Source organism: Telmatherina bonti, assembly GCF_933228915.1.
Source record: "Telmatherina bonti genome assembly, chromosome: 10".
Classification (NCBI taxonomy): Eukaryota; Metazoa; Chordata; class Actinopteri; order Atheriniformes; family Telmatherinidae; genus Telmatherina; species Telmatherina bonti.
Genome location: NC_136628.1, coordinates 25,735,647 through 25,753,848, shown reverse-complemented (window position 1 = coordinate 25,753,848; position 18,202 = coordinate 25,735,647). Strand labels below are relative to the sequence as shown.

Sequence of the window (18,202 nt, the reverse complement as noted above, 5' to 3'; positions counted from 1 at the left end):
TATTTTATTTTATTTTTTTTTCAATAATTGGTATAAAAATGTCAAATTTCATTAGTTTACTATCTTTTTAAAAATTTCTTCAATATGCTGTATGTTTGTTGAAGTAACCTTAAATTGACAAAAAGGTGAATTTGGTCACAAAAAGAGGACAGAACTTTGTTCTCTCCAATGGCATCTGAAGTTAATACCGGGTTTTGAAAAGAACATGCCAACCTGTGTCAAGTATAAACAATTAGCAAAGTGCTGAGTCATTTCTGGTATGTAGGTCCATCCGGGGCCTCACTGAACCATCTTTTCATGCATGCTTTGAAATAGTGCATGTCAAAATGAAGGTTGATGAGGCTGAATGAGAACGAAAAGCTTCTGTCAAGTTTAGATTCTTTTTAGATATAACAAAATGAAAATACATTTATATCTATGAAACTCAGAGTGATTAATAAAGAGCCAGTTCAGTGCTCTTTTCTTCTGTTTGTAAAAACAAAATAAAAAAAATAACAATGCAGGTTCACACGCTAATGAATCTTACAGAAATCTGATGTACATCATCAGAAGCCCTGTGCTCCACTAACCTTTATATGATTCGATGACGCAGATACTCTATTAGCAGAATTATGCTCTTTATTTATAGTGTAATGGAGATTGTGTGTTTCATAGCTCTGAATCAAGGTTCGTGGTATTTCGAGTGCAAGGAGAGCAACATAGTGACAGGAGTCTGCTTGCTTAGTCTCACTTACAGAGACTGCAGGCGGAGGGGCAGGGGGACTGGTTGCAAACTGGCTGCAAACTGGTTGAAGCCGGACCAGTGAGGTGTTTACTTGGCTGTCTGTGTGTACAAAGGTTACTCACACAGTGTCCTCAAGAATCTGTTTTCAGTAATGGGTGACGAAACAGATGATTTAGATGATGGGGAATTTAATGCAACTGAGACATTCATGACAATATTGTCAACTTTGTTCTGACCCCAGCACCCGTTCAATATACTTTTTGCTTATAATGATTTATCACCTTTTAAAAGAACTTTGTAGTTAAAATACAGTAAATAGCATGTAAGCAGGGACAGATAAGTTTTTCAGTGGCAGGTTTTATCATTAGCCTTGTTTACAAAAAACAACCTTAATGGTTTCTGGAACTTTGTCACATGAAACATGAAATTATCTTGTCAGGACGAGTTTCAAAATGTGAAGCAGGAGAATGTGAATTATTATTTGCAATAGTCCTTTAAAAAAAATCAACAAACTCCTGTGGCAGGAGGTGAGTAATTAGATATTTGGAGGTGATTTTTTTTTAAGAGTCAACTCTGTGCTTTGACATATGCTTGTCCTGGAGCTGCAATGGAAAGTCACAGAAGACTCCAACACTGTACCTACAAAATGTTCCCTCACTGCCCCCCCTAAACATTTTCCATCTGGCATCCAGCCCCCTTACTGCGTGTTACTAGTTTGCACGAACAAACAGCCTCAGTGACTGCACTTAGATGCTGCATGCATCCACCCACCCTTGTTCACCAAATGGATTGGCTGAGGAGCTTGGTTGTTCCTTGGCCCAGAAAGTTTCGTAACTCCAGTCACAGGGAGGAGAGATGAGGAAATTCCTAGAACTCCTGACATGGTCTTGAATATTTTTGCAAGGCATTAATGACAATTACTCGGATGGGCAGTGTAAATGCAATCCGGCACTGCCATTAAAATGTCCCATCAAATCAGGAAGCAGACACACCTTGCATTTTGATTGGCTGCACCTGTCAGCCAATAGAAATATGGGGTACTCTCTGTGACGTCAGTGGAGTAACATGAGCCGATAAGTATGGAAAATTCTCTGTAATTACTCAAGCTCATGGCTGAAACCTGAAATAACTTCATGCCCTTTCAGTAAATGGTGAGTTACTTTAAAAGTGGAGTGAAAAATAAGCTGAAAACATTCTGAATGTTTGCGGGTGCTTATCGTGACAGGCCGCTGGTATGACGATACCACTACAAGCAGATCAACAAGTGCTCAAATATCCAGCTGTGTAACAGAGTGAAAAACATGACATTCACATAACAGGTGTGCACAACTTGGTAGGCTGCCCTGAAGTCATGTGAAAAAGATGTCTATAAATTCAGGGGCTCCTTCCACAGTGAAGCAGCAATCTCACGGCAAGAGGCAAGGACACTTAACGGACTAATGCAACGGATTGTTTACTCTTCCATCTTTGCTGGATCATATTGGTTTTAAATACGGCAAAGGTAAATGGGATTTTCTGAAATTTGTATCATGTAATCATATGATAAGTTTTAAAATACTCCAAGGATCACTACATAAATGAAAACTACTTGCTTTTTTAGGGACCGGTGGTATGCTGGCTAATTTGCTTCAGAGATAGTTTATGGCCAAAAGTATTTCCATGACAGAACCACTTCCAAAGATCAGTCTGCTTCTTGAGAAAACTTGAAACTAGTCTTCATCTACACAAACAGGTATGCACAATTTCTGAACTTGCATGCCTTGAGCCTGGCAACAGTCTTTAGTATATTTAGTGTGTGTGTTTGTGTCATTCACACAGAGGCAAACAGCAGTAAGGGCAGATCTTTCCATTCGTGCCATCAGCCCAGAAGTAAAAATGGTTGGCATGAAACCCACTGAAGTAGTGCCCTCTGCGGCAGTTAAGTTCTTCGGAGCAGGCACAGCAGCCTGCATTGCTGACCTCATCACCTTTCCACTGGACACTGCCAAAGTTAGATTACAGGTCAGGACTAGACACTCTTCAAATCTGGATTTTATTCTTGGCTTTTAAGGTCCTGCTGAGACTCACTGAATGTTATCCTACTGTGCAGATCCAAGGAGAGGCTCAGAAAGCTGAATGGACCAACGCAGTGAAGTACCGGGGAGTGTTTGGTACCATCACCACCATGGTCCGCACTGAGGGGCCCAGGAGTCTTTACAATGGACTGGTGGCAGGACTTCAGAGGCAGATGAGCTTCGCTTCGGTCCGCATCGGCCTTTATGACTCCATGAAGCAATTCTACACTCGAGGCACTGAGAGTGAGTTTTGTGTGTTTGCGGTCTTCCATTAGCCAGGTAGCCTCTGTTTTCCCTGCTGCTGTAGTGACACTTATATCCTACAGGTGCTGGGATCGTGGTTCGCCTCATGGCGGGCTGTACCACAGGAGCAATGGCTGTGGCTTTTGCACAACCAACAGATGTGGTGAAGGTGCGCTTCCAAGCCCAGGTGCGCCTGGCTGACGGGGAGAAGCGATACAATGGCACACTGGATGCCTACAAAACAATAGCCAAAGACGAGGGCGTACGCGGACTTTGGAAAGGTATTTTCCTTTTTCACTTCAGGATCTATTACTCTGTGATAATTCTCTGCACAGATTTGGAAATAACCATCTCCTGCTTTCTTCCAGGCTGCATGCCAAACATCACCCGCAATGCCATTGTAAACTGTGCTGAGCTGGTCACCTATGACATAATCAAAGAAATGATCCTGAAGTATGACCTAATGACAGGTGAAGAGACGTAAACAACCTAGCTATCAATCTGAAAAATATTCCATTCAAATTACAGACGTCACTAAAACTGTGCCTCTGTTTCCCCACAGACAACCTGCCATGCCACTTCACAGCTGCCTTTGGCGCCGGTTTCTGCACAACTGTTGTGGCTTCTCCTGTGGATGTAGTTAAAACACGGTTCATGAACTCGGGAACTGGCCAGTACAGCAGTGCTGTCAACTGTGCTCTAATAATGCTGAAAAATGAAGGAGTTACAGCTTTCTATAAAGGGTAAACTCACATTAACATGACATTAATGCACATAACAACAAAATAGCCTCTTTGGAGCACTTTTTTTTACTCTCCTTTCCTTTGTCTCCTTCAGGTTTATGCCTTCTTTCCTGCGATTGGGATCCTGGAACATTGTGATGTTTGTGACTTATGAACAAATTAAGAGAGGTATGACCAGAGCAAATCAGTACTGGGAGTCACCATTTTAGATGCACCCTGTCAGACTCTGAATACAGGAGATACAATGGCCTAACCTGCAGCAAGATGCAGGAGAAGTGTCTGTGGAGGCCCAAAAGAGGGCCGGATACGGTGGTGAGGCCGACTTCCACATTGTGGATGTAGCTCAGATGTAGTTTTTATGAGTTATGCTACATCGTATAAAGACTTGCGGCAGGAAAAAAAAAAACAACTGGGGACATAGCTGTAATGTCAGACTGATTCAAAGATCAGAGTATAAAGACTCATTTTATGGATTGTAATGGTGACCACTTTCTATTATCAAAAATTCCATGTTCACCATGTATCTGAAATGCTACATCCAGAGGATTATATTTACATGTCAAACTCACTGCTTGATGATGAACTTTAACATTAACTAGGATGAACTGAAAGATCAGATAAACTGTTTTGTGATAGTTACTATTAAGAGATGTTTGTCCATGAAAACAAACATAATTTCTGCTGCATGCCACATCTTTTGTCATCTGTTTTGTGGGTTGTTATGAATGAATGAACAAATGAGAGAATGAACGAATGGTGCTTAATTATCAATGTATTATGATGTCATTGTTTACAATGTTCAACGATATTTGTGACATGTAGTGAAGGGATGTATAGAAAGATGAATGTATGAGCTTCCTATTTTAAAAAGTATGATTTATTGCTGGTCGATGAGTCAGAACATGTTGCACATGATGAAAAGTAATACTACAGCTAAAAGAATAAATAAAACCACTTTTTTTTTTCAGGTTTGCCTGTTGCATCTCTTTTTTAAAACCTTTGTTAGTTTTTTGTCCAATTGCTGTTAACACCTTAAATGGGAGCAAAAATCATTTGCAACACTTAATAAAACATACAAGCAGACATTTTGATGGTATTTAAACGCAGAATTATTCAGTGTCCAGAATTCCATGTGATAGGAAATAGCATTTCAAAGTCTCCAAGAAAATATCACCATTCGTCTCCATGATACTGCTCATAGTAATTAGATTGCTAGTATCAAAAGCTTTCTATAAATACTGTACAGATAATCTAATGTTGCAATGAATAGTTGTAAATTTAAAAAATAAAATAATTTATTATAAACCGAACATACTGTAAAACATAATTCACATACATTTGGACAGAATAAAGAACAACCATGCAATTTGCATGAAACAATCCATCACAACAGAATATGTGGAGGAAGAAGCTCCTTTCCTGTGGTGCTGGATTTGTGAATAAATGCAGCTTGGCATATTGGGACTTGGTGTTGTAGTGTAGGACAAACAAGGACCCAAGTGCAGATTGGATGTGGATACTAGGACAGGTTTATTGTTCTCCTGGGCAGAATGGTAGGTGGCCAGGCAGGCAGGTTGGCGGGCAGGCAGGCAGGTTGGCGGGCAGGCAGGCAAGAATCATGCACTGGTGACAGAACAGACAGTTGTGAAACAAATCGTTTAAATTCTTAAGCAGAAATGCTGCAATGGCCGAGAGCTGTTACCACAGATGAAACAACAATCAGGCGATGACTGGTGAACTGAGCTGGCCTTTTATCTTGCTGCCGCTGATTACCCGATGAGAACCTGGTGTGGACTTGATTGTCAGGGAAACAGGCACACCCACTGCAGCACAGGTCAGAGCAGGAACCACAACACTTGGAAACACACACTCTTTGCTCCAACTTCCTGACTGGATTAGTCAGATGTATAGAAGCGCAGCACTGTCATAAAATGAGAACTGTAGGACAACATGTACCCAGGCACTGGGTCACAACATTGCACTTTACAATCCTCAGATATCATATTTCTGCTCTTTCTATATTTGCCTAACTGCAACTACACATTCAAGACTGCGTTACTTTGAGGGCTGTCCAGGAAGCACAGCTCCTTAGAAATGCCACTCTTCAAAAACACCAAAGTCTAATGTGAGAATTTTGTAAAAAAATCCACTTTTGAAACATAATTCTGCATCAGATAATTCATTTACAGTAGTAATGGCATATTAATAAAACATATGGAAACACCTCATTAATCAAAGCCGAAACAGGAAGTCTTGAAGCATATTTTTGACAAAAAGCTGTGGCAAGATGATTACCAGTCTGAACATATGGCTCTAATCTGGTGTGCAGCGTACTCTCTGTTCTTAAATGTTCAGGATGACTCAGCATTCACTACAATGCATTGCAGACACTTAGGTAAGTAGATCACTAATGCAATTATTTGCACCAGGTAAAAAACAACAATAACAGCAAAAAAAAAAAAAAAAGACAGATTTATTTCTTAAAACTGAAATTAAAATTTTTGTGTTGCTGTTTATGTGTAAATAAAGTACAGAGGAAGCCTGCAGATGAAGTGGAAAATAATAAAATATCTGTCAAATTCTGCAGTTACGCGTACAATAAAATCCCTCATTGTCATTCAGGCGTTCATACAGTAGTCTGACCACTTGACCAGCAGGCAGCCTATGAAGTTATTGTTAGGGTGAGACACCCCGGTAACACATGTTGTGCCATTATGTAACAGCATCACAGCAGTATTTAAAGAGGTGGCTCTTCCCTCCCCCAACTCTACTGCATCCTGACCATTCTTTACACCAGTCCCAGTAAACATTTTGGATATTGCCACTTAAAGAGGTATTTCAACTTTTGGACACAAAATCACGGTAAACCCAGATCATTCCTTATAATATTCTTGCCTGTAAGTTCTGCTGAAGTTTTGCATTTGTGTTGTTTTTGGTTCTTATGTCTGTTTAACAGGACTTGGAGTATGATTTTAAGACTCTTAATTTCTGAAAGATCTTCTATGGAAAAACAAGAACACCAGTTTGAAGCTGGTACAAAGTTCAGCCAAAGGGATACCTTTAGAGAATCCTGATCTCTAATGTCTCTGTCCTAAACTGCTCCCATACAGGTAACAATTAATATGTATCGTAACTGAAATAAAAGGAGAAAACACATTCATTTGTTGCAAAGACATTTAATAGGGGCCATCTTTCATTCAGCAAATCATCAATAAAACATAAAACATTTAACACTCAACTTTGCAGCAATGCATCACTCGAACTAAACCTATTGAGCTTTGAATAATATGTGCATGTTTTTTTTGTCAATAACAGATTTTGAAGGAGCTTCTTGTCCTGTCCCCATAAAAAAGACTTAAGTCTTCTCATTGATTGAAAGAATTCTGAAAAATGGTTGGATTTGGACCTGCAGATGTGCCGCCATCAGCAGCTGTGAAGTTTGTGGGAGCAGGCACGGCAGCCTGCATTGCTGACCTGATCACTTTTCCGTTGGACACTGCCAAAGTGCGGCTGCAGGTATATCAGATTTGAACCCAAACGTTATATTTATTGTATAAAACATTTTTGCTCACAACCAAAGCATTTTATGACCTTTTTATGGATCTTTCTTTCTATTTAGTTTGATCTCCTCAGTCATCTGAGTTACTTCTCTGTGCTGCACAGATCCAAGGAGAAGCCAGACCCCCTGCAGCGGTGGGTAAAGTTCCTGTCGTGAAGTATCGTGGCGTGTTTGGCACCATCATCACCATGGTGCGCACAGAGGGACCTCGGAGTCTTTACAGTGGACTGGTAGCGGGACTCCAGAGGCAGATGAGCTTTGCTTCAGTCAGAATCGGCCTCTATGACTCTGTTAAACAATTTTACACGAGAGGCTCTGAGCGTGAGTACTCATTCTGAGTTAATTCAACTTCTAGAGCCCACAATCTCACTGGACATGTCCTCTTTACTGGTTCAGATGTTGGGATTGGCAGTCGGCTGCTTGCAGGATGTACCACAGGTGCCATGGCAGTTGCTTTGGCTCAGCCCACAGATGTGGTTAAAGTCCGCTTTCAGGCACAGGCCAGGTCTAGTGAGCAGGCTAGACGCTACTGTGGCACTATTGATGCTTACAAAACCATTGGGAAGGAAGAAGGCATTCGTGGTCTGTGGAAAGGTAGCTCGAGCTTAAACTCTCGTCTTGATGGGTTCATTCTTAATTCTTTTGACAAATTCATTTATGTACTTTCATAAATTTGTCACACAGGTACAACTCCAAACATTGCACGTAATGCAATCGTTAACTGCACAGAATTGGTCACATATGACTTAATTAAGGACATGCTTCTCAAGTCAACATCCCTGACAGGTAAAAGAAGGGCTTCAGATCAGCATAATTCAGTGCTGTGTGGCGATACCTGAATTTTCTCCATGCCTTGAGGTTTAATTCTCATCCTGTGTCTCACAGATAACCTGCCCTGCCACTTTCTATCAGCCTTTGGTGCTGGACTGTGCACCACTGTGATCGCCTCTCCGGTGGATGTGGTCAAGACAAGATATATGAACTCTGCTGTGGGCCAGTACAGCAGCGTCCTTTGTTGTGCTGCTGCCATGATGACCAAAGAAGGCCCACATGCCTTTTATAAAGGGTAAGAAACAATTGCATGAACAGGAGTGAAAAGTTTAGTAAGGATATAACATTTAAGAGATAAAATGACTTAATGGAATGTAATCAATCATGTTTTGTCCCCCCCTCTTAAGGTTCATGCCATCTTTTTTACGCCTTGGCTCCTGGAATGTGGTGATGTTTGTAACGTATGAGCAGCTGAAACGAGCCATGATGGCTGCAAATCACATCCGCACAGCTTCCCTGTAACTGATGTCTATCCAAAGGCTGAGCTGTACCATAGGGGACTTATAACGCAATCATTCTTACCTCTTTCTGTCTTCTTGTGGATATTTTATTCAAATGTAACAACATAAATTTAAGTACATGTGATTAAAATGTAATCATTGTTTAAAATCTAGAGCCTGTTTGATAAGATGCTTCCTCTCAACGGAGAGTTTCTCGGGGAACTGGATGTCAAAAGTGATGATGAGGTTCCCTCTCTGGGAAGGACTCTGGGACAGCGGCATTCCCTCTCCACTCAGCTCTTTTTTGTATGCAGGACTGATATGTTGTGAAAAATCAGAAAGAGAAGAACACTAACTAACAGATTATGCAAAAAAAAAAAAAAGAGTGAGTACAAAACATTCTGAGTCCTCCTGCTTAGAAGAAGAACTTGACTCTCTGATAGTGTATGTTGTTCTTGGTCTCTGAACTCTACAATCTGGTCAAAGGAACAGGATTACCAAATACTGAATTATTTGAGATTCTCATTGAGTATTTTACTTGAGTCTCAGCATGGGAAAGCACTTACTGTACAATGTCATTGATAGGAATTGTGAGAAGTCTGCCATCTAGTGTCTGAACATCCACAGAAAAGCCAGTCAGAGCCTGTTGCAGCAGGAATGAACAGCTTCAGTGTTCATTCTGTTTAAAGTAAATCTTCAAGCGTGACCAGAAAAAGAACCCTATAATGACTCACCATCTCCAGAGAGATCTTGGCATTGTAGATCAGGTCATTGTGCCGTCTTACAAACAGAGGATGACTCTTCTGTCGTACAATGAATACAATATCTGCAGGAATGCTGTTTGGTCCCTGAAGATTGAATACAGCTGAACAATTACTGTGGCTAGTCTGATAAATGCTTAAGTTTAGCAACTTCTGACAAAAAAAAAAGAAAAAAAAAAAGAAAAATTCAAAGTGCCCTGGTTCTGCAAGTGGCTCAGCAAACTGCCAGTGACAAATTATTACAAAAATAGGTAGTGATAAGATAAACTAACCGATGTGTTCAGATTCACAAATCATCATAGTCATCACATCACATCAATTTCAATTAATTTTACATTAGTTTTTAGTCATAATATAAAACATTGTTGGAGCGCTTTTCTTACTTGATCTCCTTCTTTGGAGAAAATGATCCTTGTACCTTCTTTCCAGCCAGGCCTCACATCTATAGTCAGGATCTTGTCTTTAATACTGGATGTGTTTCCATCATCATTCATAACCTGCAACACAAATGAAGTTCTATGTATAATAACAATGTATATTATGCTTTTGGTTTTATTGCCATCTTTCTGGTTTTTAATCCAAGAATCAGATTATGTGAGATGCTCTCAATATAATGGATTTATGACTAATTTAACCACTTAAAAGCTATTGGCTGAGGAAAGAAAGCAACTACTACCCTGCGAGATATCTTAATCTTTTTTATGCATCCATGGAAGAGATCATCCAAGGACAAATGAAGATCTCTTTCAATTGGGGAATCTTGAGTCTTCACCACCCCTGGTTGAAGGTAGCCATACTGAAGTGGAGTGTCAGAAGTATAAAAGTCTAGCAAAACAAACAAACAAACAAACAAACAAACAACAACATAAAGCAGAGTTATTAAAACTGGCAAGAAAAGAAAAGGGAACATTTATTGTATGTTATTTGACTGTGTTTTTTCTGACCGGCAAAGGGGTTATCACCACCAAAGAACTGTTTGAAGGTTTTGTCTGGATTCCTATGGTAGGCATATTTTGATGACCAAGCCCCACCAGTGCCAAACTCAGCTGGGATGCCGCCTTTTAGACCCTCCTCACCAAACTTATCATAGGTTGCCTTTTTTCGAGCTGTCATGACATAAAATGGAAACTGCTTTAGACATATGCTGCCATTCATGCAGTATCTGAACTCTGCCTAGATATGATCATTGACTGTATGGATATGATACATGTTTGCAGTTAACCAGGACACAGCTGTAGCAGCTCTTTTCTTTCATAACAAGGAGTACATATATATATATATATATATATATATATATATATATATATATATATATATATATATATATATATATATATAATATATATATATATATATATATATATATATATATATATATAAATATATATATATATATATATATATATATATATATATATATATATATATATATATATATATATATATATATATATATATAAAAGTACACTTGGAGCAGGTTCAGACTTTTAGTAACTTACAGTCACTCAGGACATCATATGCTTCACCCAGCTGAGTGAATTTCTCCAAGCTTCCAGGTTCCCTGTTGCTACTCGGATGAAACTTCAACGCAAGACGTCGATACCTACATAAATCCATGGGAAAGAGTGACTTAACGTTATAAAAAAAAAAGCCATGAAAAGCGTTTCTGTTGGCAAAGCTTAAGTCTTGCGGAACTTACGCTTTTTTAATGTCCGCATCAGATGCATTTCTGTTTATCTCGAGCGTCTCGTAGTAATCGCAACTCATAACGGTTTTAAATAAATACAGCTACGCTTAGAAATTAAAGTTACAACTCACAAGTCAGCTTTTCTGCAGTGAAACAACAGGCCAAAACACAGTGCGCTGTTTAAGTTGGTTTCCATGGTGATGATTGCTAAGGAAACTCTCGCGAGGCTTTATAAAGAGCGTGTCAGGTGTTACGCTGTCATCTGTGTGACACGCACCTGGCTGGACTTGAATCCCCCAAAGAGGTAAAGCCATCAGACGAATTCTGGCACATTTACTCAGTCCACAAATGTGCAATCCTAATTAGTTATACATCAATGTAAACAATGTACAACACCATTTGGCATTATTGAGAAACACACACTACTTTGTTTTAATATTAAAATTATTTATATTGGATGTGAAAAGTCAAATTAAGCAATTTTTTTAAAACAAGAAACTTAAAAATCTGCTTCACATGAACAGGACACAGAAAGATGCCTATGTGTCTGGTTCTGGGTGCATAGGTGTTTTGAGTTAAATGACTGCTTTTATTTTCATTATTAAATTTTTTACATCTCCTGCAGTGTTTATCATACTTAATGAAACAATGATTTATACCAGCAGTGGTGACAAATGTATATTTATTGTTTTATTTTAAACCATTCCAGACAGAAACATTAATGGTTATTATACATAGTGGACTCTCTTCCACAACGTCACACAAAAATTGCACATCATCAGTATTATCAAACTCCCACTTAGAGGTGGCAGACAAAACATCAGACACACTCGTTTATTCTGTTAAAGGTGGTCCAAATGGATGCATATTTTACTATAGAGATTCAGGACTTGTTACCAAAAGTGAAGTTTAACAGCAATATAAAAGCAGCATGAAATCAAACAGAAATAAATATTTCAAGTCACTGTAAATTAAATAAATGTTGATCAATCGCTAAGAAAAGATCGATGCCAAAAAGTAAAAACGAGCAAAACAAGTCTTTAAAGTGTTCATACAAGGTCATACCAATCTATATAAACCCGAAGCCCTTTACAATTAAAGTCCAAAAAGCATAAATCTCCAAATCTATGCTGTATATGGTGGGTTTTAAGTAAAAATACTCCTTATAAACTAAAGAAATATTTTGTAATCTATGACACTGCAACTCTTCAGGGAAAAACAAAACAATCTATGCAATTAATAAAAAACTTGATATAAAATGGAAGCCAAGATTAAAAGAACCCCTCTCATAGGGTTTGTGCAGGAACAGGGAAAGGACGGTGGTGTCTTGTGGCGCATCTATGCTGGATTGTGATAATGTAATGTAAAAGTGTGTTTTTTGCCAAATTATATCAGTAAATGGTTGGAGAACTCTGCTGGCACAAGTTTTAAATATCAACTGCTGTTTGCCTTATTTGCATGAATTTATACAGCACGTGTGCTTATACAGAGACCAGGAACATGTTAATAATTTACCTAAACACAAAAACTTGCAGCACTTTCCTGTGGTACAGTAAACAGTTTGTTCAATACATATTTTTGCCAATCAGAACAGCACACCTGTTCATGAATAAAACAACAAAACATCCACACAGTGCTCATTAAGCTTAAAGCAACATCCCTCTTTTTTTAACAAATATTTTGACAAATACCTTGTTTTGACGTCCAAAACATCAATGCATCATGACTGTTTGGTTTAAACTTCAAAACACCAATATGACTCATTACTCTGGTGCCACGACTGTAATCTGAAATGTCGGGAAGCGGAAGAAAGTAAAATGGTGAATTTCAGTTGTAATTAGTGTTTGACCGCATGTGTGTTACAGTGCAAATATTCAGTTTAAGTTACAGGTCTTTCAGAGCATTCCAATGAGAGAGCAGGTTTTCACATAGGAAAGGACAATGGATGCAGTGTTCTCATTTAGACTGGGAAAGAAAGGTGAGTGAAGGGTACATGAACAGAAAAAAAAATGACTGGATTGCAGAAAAAAGCCTATTCCTTAGGCAAGAACATTAGCAGGAACAGCCTCCTTCACTGACAGGCTGCTCTGGTGGTTTCTCCAGCTTGATGTCAATCACTGGGGGTTAAAGAGTTAAGGAACATCAGAGACATATTCAATTAGCAGAAACTTTCACTGGTGTGCATCATTTTTGTATATAAGCATATATAGTTCGGCAAATAAGTTACTGTTATATCACTCCTTGACGGGTGTCACAGTAACAACGTGTTATTCAACTGCTTCAGAGCAGCTGGCTTTTGACAGGTTTAACGACATAAATGCATTGTAACTTTGACAACAATTGTTGAGCATAAAAACTGCATTAAGGCCAACATAAATAGTTCCTTTAGCATATTTAGCAAGTTTTGTAAAAAAAATAAAATAAAATAAACATTTGCTATAAAATGTTTATAGTGTGGCACTATAGATAATTAAGCGTAACTGGATTAAACTCGGATCTGTGCATTACACTGTTTTAACGCACTTAGTGGAGTAACATCAATCATCAATCCATCTTGAAACATCTATCTTGAAAATACAAAGCAATGTTGCCCTTCCTCTTATCCCACACTTTTTGCAAGGCTTTTGATTAGTTAAAGAAAATCTGAAGAGGTGCTTCCTACTTAACACTTTGGACTGTGCTGCAGTGCTTTTTACACACTAATATTGTCAGACTGTTCTGTAGTCATAACAGAATGGATGACAGATTCACACACATCATTTTTATACTGTTCAATAAATACCAATAAATTATCAAACATTTGTGTACAACTCAATGCATATTTAAATCGAAAATGTGAATTTAAGGTGCAAATGTGCCTGACAAACAGCCTAGAGGGCTATACAATTATTTCACACATTCCATGTAACGGACTGCTGCTTTGTTACAGGCCAACTGCTGATGCCATTGTCTATGCTACTGGGAGAGTTGTTTCCATTTCCTCTATTAAGCATTAAGTCTTCTTCAAATTATGTAAAAAAAAAAAAAAAAAAGTCTCATGTTAACTTAAGACATTTCTGCACATACAAGGAAGTTTTTTTTTCTTAAATCAATTTTACACTTTCTGCCAGAGTCTTGACTTAAATAAAAAAGCAGTGAACAGCAGCTTCTGTAACTTTACTTTTACACTCTTCAAAACTTCTCTGAAGAACCATCTCTTAAGCTTTTTTATTTTATTACAATAAACATTTGGTGAAGAGGGCATTTTCAGACCATATGCACTAAAACAGCCTTTAGTGGGATCACCATGTGCCCTTGACAGAATAAATCTGAAGGGATATTGGGTTAAACGACCAAAGTGAGAAGTCACAGAGCTACACAAGATTTTTCCCTACGGCAGAGAACACCAGGATGACATGACATGTCACAGAGCAATGAAACCTTCCAATTCTGTGCTGTCATGTCAGACTGAGACACTGACATGTACAGAAAGGATACTGTCCTCTCTGCTCTTGTCCTGTGTGGTATCCATGCCAGGGAGGGCAGCTGCCACACGACGGAAAAGCTGGAGGGAAAGAAGTAGTATTTAGTCAGAAACATACTTAAAGTATGACAAAAAACCTAAAAGGAAATTCAGAAAGCATGCACAGTATAATTCCATTATATATGATTTTCCAGAGGTCCACTTAAAGCTTGCACAGAGGATGCCATCCATCAGATTTTAAAATTTAATTGTGACAGAGCGTGTCACAATTATGTGTGTCTGAGCTGCTGGAGGGGCATATTTCTGTACGTTGCAAGTGGCTTGAAAACAGGATATGATGTGGCTTACTGATGTCTTGCACTGAAAGCCTGGAGGACTTTCAAAATCTCAAGGATGGTAATGCAATTAAAAAACCAAAACGAAAAACACGTTTTATATCTTTCACATGCGGATCCCCAATAATCTGCAGCGAATGGACTTTGACTGGATACCATGCTGATTTATAGCCAAAAACATACTCTGCTGTGGTAATCAGTGGAGAGCAGCTTATTGGTTTGCAAGCTCTGACCCACCTCTTACTTTTATATGAAAAGATGGCTGATGTAAATACTTAGAGCAGGTGGGAGAGAGCTTGAGAAAAAACAATTCATGCACCTCATCGTAAGCAGATTTTCAAAGCACTACATGTGAAATAAAAAGCCAATCAGAAGAGAGCATGAGTGCCATCAACACACACAAAGGCGCACGCCCTCTACCTGTTTGACATTGTAGCCTGTCTTTGCACTTGTTTCAATAAACAGAACATTCATCTCTTTCGCTCTCTGTTCTCCCTCTTCTGTGGTTATCTGTCTGTGATGAGCCACATTTCACAGCCGCACAACACAAGAACACAGATAGCACGCACATGTCGCCACAGACAAAAGCACACAGACAAGAGAGAAGAAAAAATACATATAAACTGATTATGCTGAAGTGTATTAGCAAGTCGTGCCCCTTCCTGCTGATGCTGCCACTGCTGCTCAACACTAAAAGCCTCCCAGATTACTTTTAAACTGTTTAGCATGAAAAAGTAGTGAAAAAGTCATAGTTTAAAGAAATGTGTAAATTAACATTCAGGGAAATACACATTTCCTTTCTTGCTGAGAAAGAATAAACTGTAGTCTGCAGCACAAAAAAGAAAAGTAGAAATCAGGAAGCTCACACACTTTCTTTTGTACCCCCAGTGAGGAAATGAGACACAAAGAAAAAACGTGTTTTCCAAAATTTTTGTAACATTACAGCAAATTTAGGCAGTGGCCTCCATGTTTCATTTTATTGGGTGACTTTTGGAGATGTAGCCTGCGCGGCAGCTTCTGCATCTGGTCTACAGAGCACGACTCACACACACCCTTACCTGCTTCACATTGTAGCCCGCTTTCGCACTAGTCTCAATAAACATTACATTTAGCTCTCTGGCTTTCCGCTCACCCTCTTCAATAGATACTTGCCTGTGGTAGATAAGGGGGTTAAAAGATGCACAGCAAAAAAAATGCAACTTCATTTGACAGGAAGATAAAAAGTTTCATGTACTGGACACTTGAATATATATATATATATATATATATATATATATATATATATATATATATATATATATATATATATATATATATATATATGTATTAAAACACAAAAACAAAAGTGAGTTAGCTTTGATATCCATGTTGGAGAAATAAAACTTGTTATGCTGCTATGGAAAGGCTAACATGAAGAAGCAAACATAAAGAATCAGTGACTTCATTGGTATGTGCTACTAGGAGAGACAGTGCACACAGAGACAGGAGGGAAGAACAAATTACCGTTTGTCTGCAAGGTCTGTCTTGTTTCCCACCAGCATGATGATGACATCACTTCCTCTCTCTGTCCTGACATCATCAATCCATTTTGTGGTTTGCTGGAAAGAATTTACATCTGAGAGAAGGACAAGAGGAAAAGAGGAAGCAGATCATCACTAGTCAGGGGAGGAAAAGTCTGAGCTGTGAAAACAGCTCTGACAGACAGAAAAATGCATTGAAGTGAAACAACCTAAAGTTTTTCAATAGAAATAAATATTTTATTCAAGTCTAAAAATAACAGATGACATAGCCGAAGTGGCATCACCTACTTGTGATGTCGTACACTACGACAGCAGCAGCAGAGTCTCTGATGTAACTCGGGATGAGGCTGCGAAATCGCTCCTGCCCGGCCGTGTCCCACAGTTGCAACCTTATCTGTGGGGCAGGAACCGGATGGGACGAAAAAATAAGAAGGAAAGGAAAAAAAAAACCAGACAAAAAAGAGGGGATGAAAATAAAACAAGAAAAACAAATAGATAAATGAGCTACGTTAATGTGGCAGAAAGCAAATGGAAAGAAAACCAAATAAATTGAGACTGATGGGGAAAAGACAGCAAGAGTACAAACAGTGCATAGTGCATGCAGGAAGTGAATGACCATCAGAGAGAGCAAGCTGTCTGGGCCTGCAGGGGAAAGAAATAAATAGTCACCCTTCACTTGTCATCAACCCTCCTCTCTTGATCAAGTAAGGTGTGCTTAATTTAAAAAAATGTGATGAGAAATAAATGGAGGGGCAGGAAGGAGAGGAAGAAAGATTTCAGTTGAAGGTGAGAGCACACAGAAAATGAAGACTGTCCTGAGGCCACAGTGTCCTGATTACACTAATATGTTAATATACTGCTGAGAGCCTGTGTGTTTGTTAACACTAGAACCGCCAACATTCCAATACTCCTAGAACCGCAGAGAAGGGTAATTTTTACCACCCCCTGCTGCAACAGCGCAAATAACGCAAAGATGCTTTGAAGTTGTTTGATTCTATTTATTATGTTAATAGTTATACTTGAGACTTTAAAAAAAAAAAAAACTAGCTACACAGTAAAAAAACATAGTATATTAAATAACAAAATAACATATTTCAATATTCTAATTAATTTTACAGTAAGATAAACTGTGCTCTTCAACTTATTTTTTATTCACTCGCATACAAACACGATGTGTGATGTGGCGATGTGTGATCAGCTCCTCATCCTCACTAGATGACTCGTTATCAGGTAAAAAAGACGGATCATCACTTTATCCAGCTACTTATTCCTCCACCGTCTAATCAGAATCCTCCACCGTCATCCAGAGCTAGTTCTCCTCACTCCGACTCCCCGTCACTCAGTCCTTGAAATAATAACCAAGCTTCTTCGGCATTCATATATTTCTTGTATCAATCCATTTCTCAAATTCAGCGATCATACAACCCTCTTACTCACTCTCTGACAGCTGTCAAACTCACATGCGTTACTAAGCAACCGGCGCAAATGGGCGTGGCGCGAAAACATCTGACGGATGAAAACAATGCATTTCATTAGGCGGTAGAAATTACCCTGTTGGCGGTTCTAGATATTTATGCTCAGGTTTCTTTTTGTTGTGATCACATACTCACCAAAATTCACTATAAGTTCACTGGACCCCTTTCAGGAAAAGTGATGAATTTGGAGAAATAGGGATTTTATTTTAACAGAGATATAAGTGTTTGAAGAGCCAAGGAGGTAAAAATGACTCGCTTGGCGGTTCTAGTGTTAAAGGTTTAGAATAAAACATGTCAGAAATCAGCATTAAATTTTCTTAAATATTTGTAGAACTGCCTGAAAATCCTCCCTGATCTGGACTTAGAC

At 38.7% G+C, this 18,202-nt stretch overlaps 4 protein-coding genes across 6 annotated transcripts in view; 2 read left to right on the top strand and 2 right to left on the bottom strand.

The window, feature by feature from the left end:
- The first annotated feature begins 2,103 nt into the window (after window positions 1–2,103).
- Window positions 2,104–4,733, top strand: LOC306761222 (dicarboxylate carrier UCP2-like). Its single transcript, XM_079247331.1, has 8 exons — window positions 2,104–2,225; window positions 2,325–2,456; window positions 2,543–2,725; window positions 2,814–3,021; window positions 3,105–3,302; window positions 3,390–3,491; window positions 3,584–3,764; window positions 3,859–4,733. The coding sequence occupies exons 3-8, from the start codon at window positions 2,600–2,602 to the stop codon at window positions 3,971–3,973; spliced, it is 930 nt and encodes a 309-aa protein (XP_079103457.1). The 5' UTR covers window positions 2,104–2,225; window positions 2,325–2,456; window positions 2,543–2,599; the 3' UTR covers window positions 3,974–4,733.
- A 1,806-nt stretch (window positions 4,734–6,539) lies between these two features.
- Window positions 6,540–8,763, top strand: ucp2 (uncoupling protein 2). 2 transcript variants are annotated; one of them, XM_079247330.1, is made up of 8 exons: window positions 6,540–6,597; window positions 6,721–6,874; window positions 7,080–7,280; window positions 7,428–7,644; window positions 7,720–7,917; window positions 8,008–8,109; window positions 8,209–8,389; window positions 8,502–8,763. In XM_079247330.1, exons 3-8 carry the CDS (start codon window positions 7,155–7,157, stop codon window positions 8,614–8,616), a joined length of 939 nt encoding a protein of 312 aa, XP_079103456.1. In that variant the 5' UTR covers window positions 6,540–6,597; window positions 6,721–6,874; window positions 7,080–7,154; the 3' UTR covers window positions 8,617–8,763. The 2 variants fall into 2 exon arrangements, with proteins under 2 accessions (XP_079103456.1, XP_079103455.1); XM_079247329.1 differs by having other exon boundaries at window positions 6,540–6,626.
- On the bottom strand, window positions 8,751–11,122 carry dnajb13 (DnaJ heat shock protein family (Hsp40) member B13; the record flags this gene model as incomplete). Its single annotated transcript, XM_079247332.1, has 8 exons — window positions 8,751–8,910; window positions 9,161–9,237; window positions 9,329–9,442; window positions 9,739–9,852; window positions 10,032–10,180; window positions 10,300–10,461; window positions 10,855–10,958; window positions 11,055–11,122. The coding sequence occupies 8 exons, from the start codon at window positions 11,120–11,122 to the stop codon at window positions 8,751–8,753; spliced, it is 948 nt and encodes a 315-aa protein (XP_079103458.1).
- A 593-nt stretch (window positions 11,123–11,715) lies between these two features.
- Window positions 11,716–18,202, bottom strand: part of LOC306761403 (ras-related protein Rab-6A) — a 12,214-nt gene continuing 5,727 nt past the window's right edge. The window contains exons 4-8 of one of the 2 annotated variants that reach the window (XM_079247539.1): window positions 16,649–16,754; window positions 16,344–16,455; window positions 15,899–15,992; window positions 14,520–14,586; window positions 11,716–13,159 (exon numbers count right to left, since the gene is read on the bottom strand). In XM_079247539.1, the coding sequence (XP_079103665.1) occupies window positions 13,095–13,159; window positions 14,520–14,586; window positions 15,899–15,992; window positions 16,344–16,455; window positions 16,649–16,754 (444 nt within the window). In that variant the 3' untranslated portion in view covers window positions 11,716–13,094. Of the gene's footprint in view, window positions 13,160–14,519; window positions 14,587–15,260; window positions 15,355–15,898; window positions 15,993–16,343; window positions 16,456–16,648; window positions 16,755–18,202 lie in introns of both variants that reach the window. The other variant, XM_079247540.1, reaches the window with a different exon arrangement.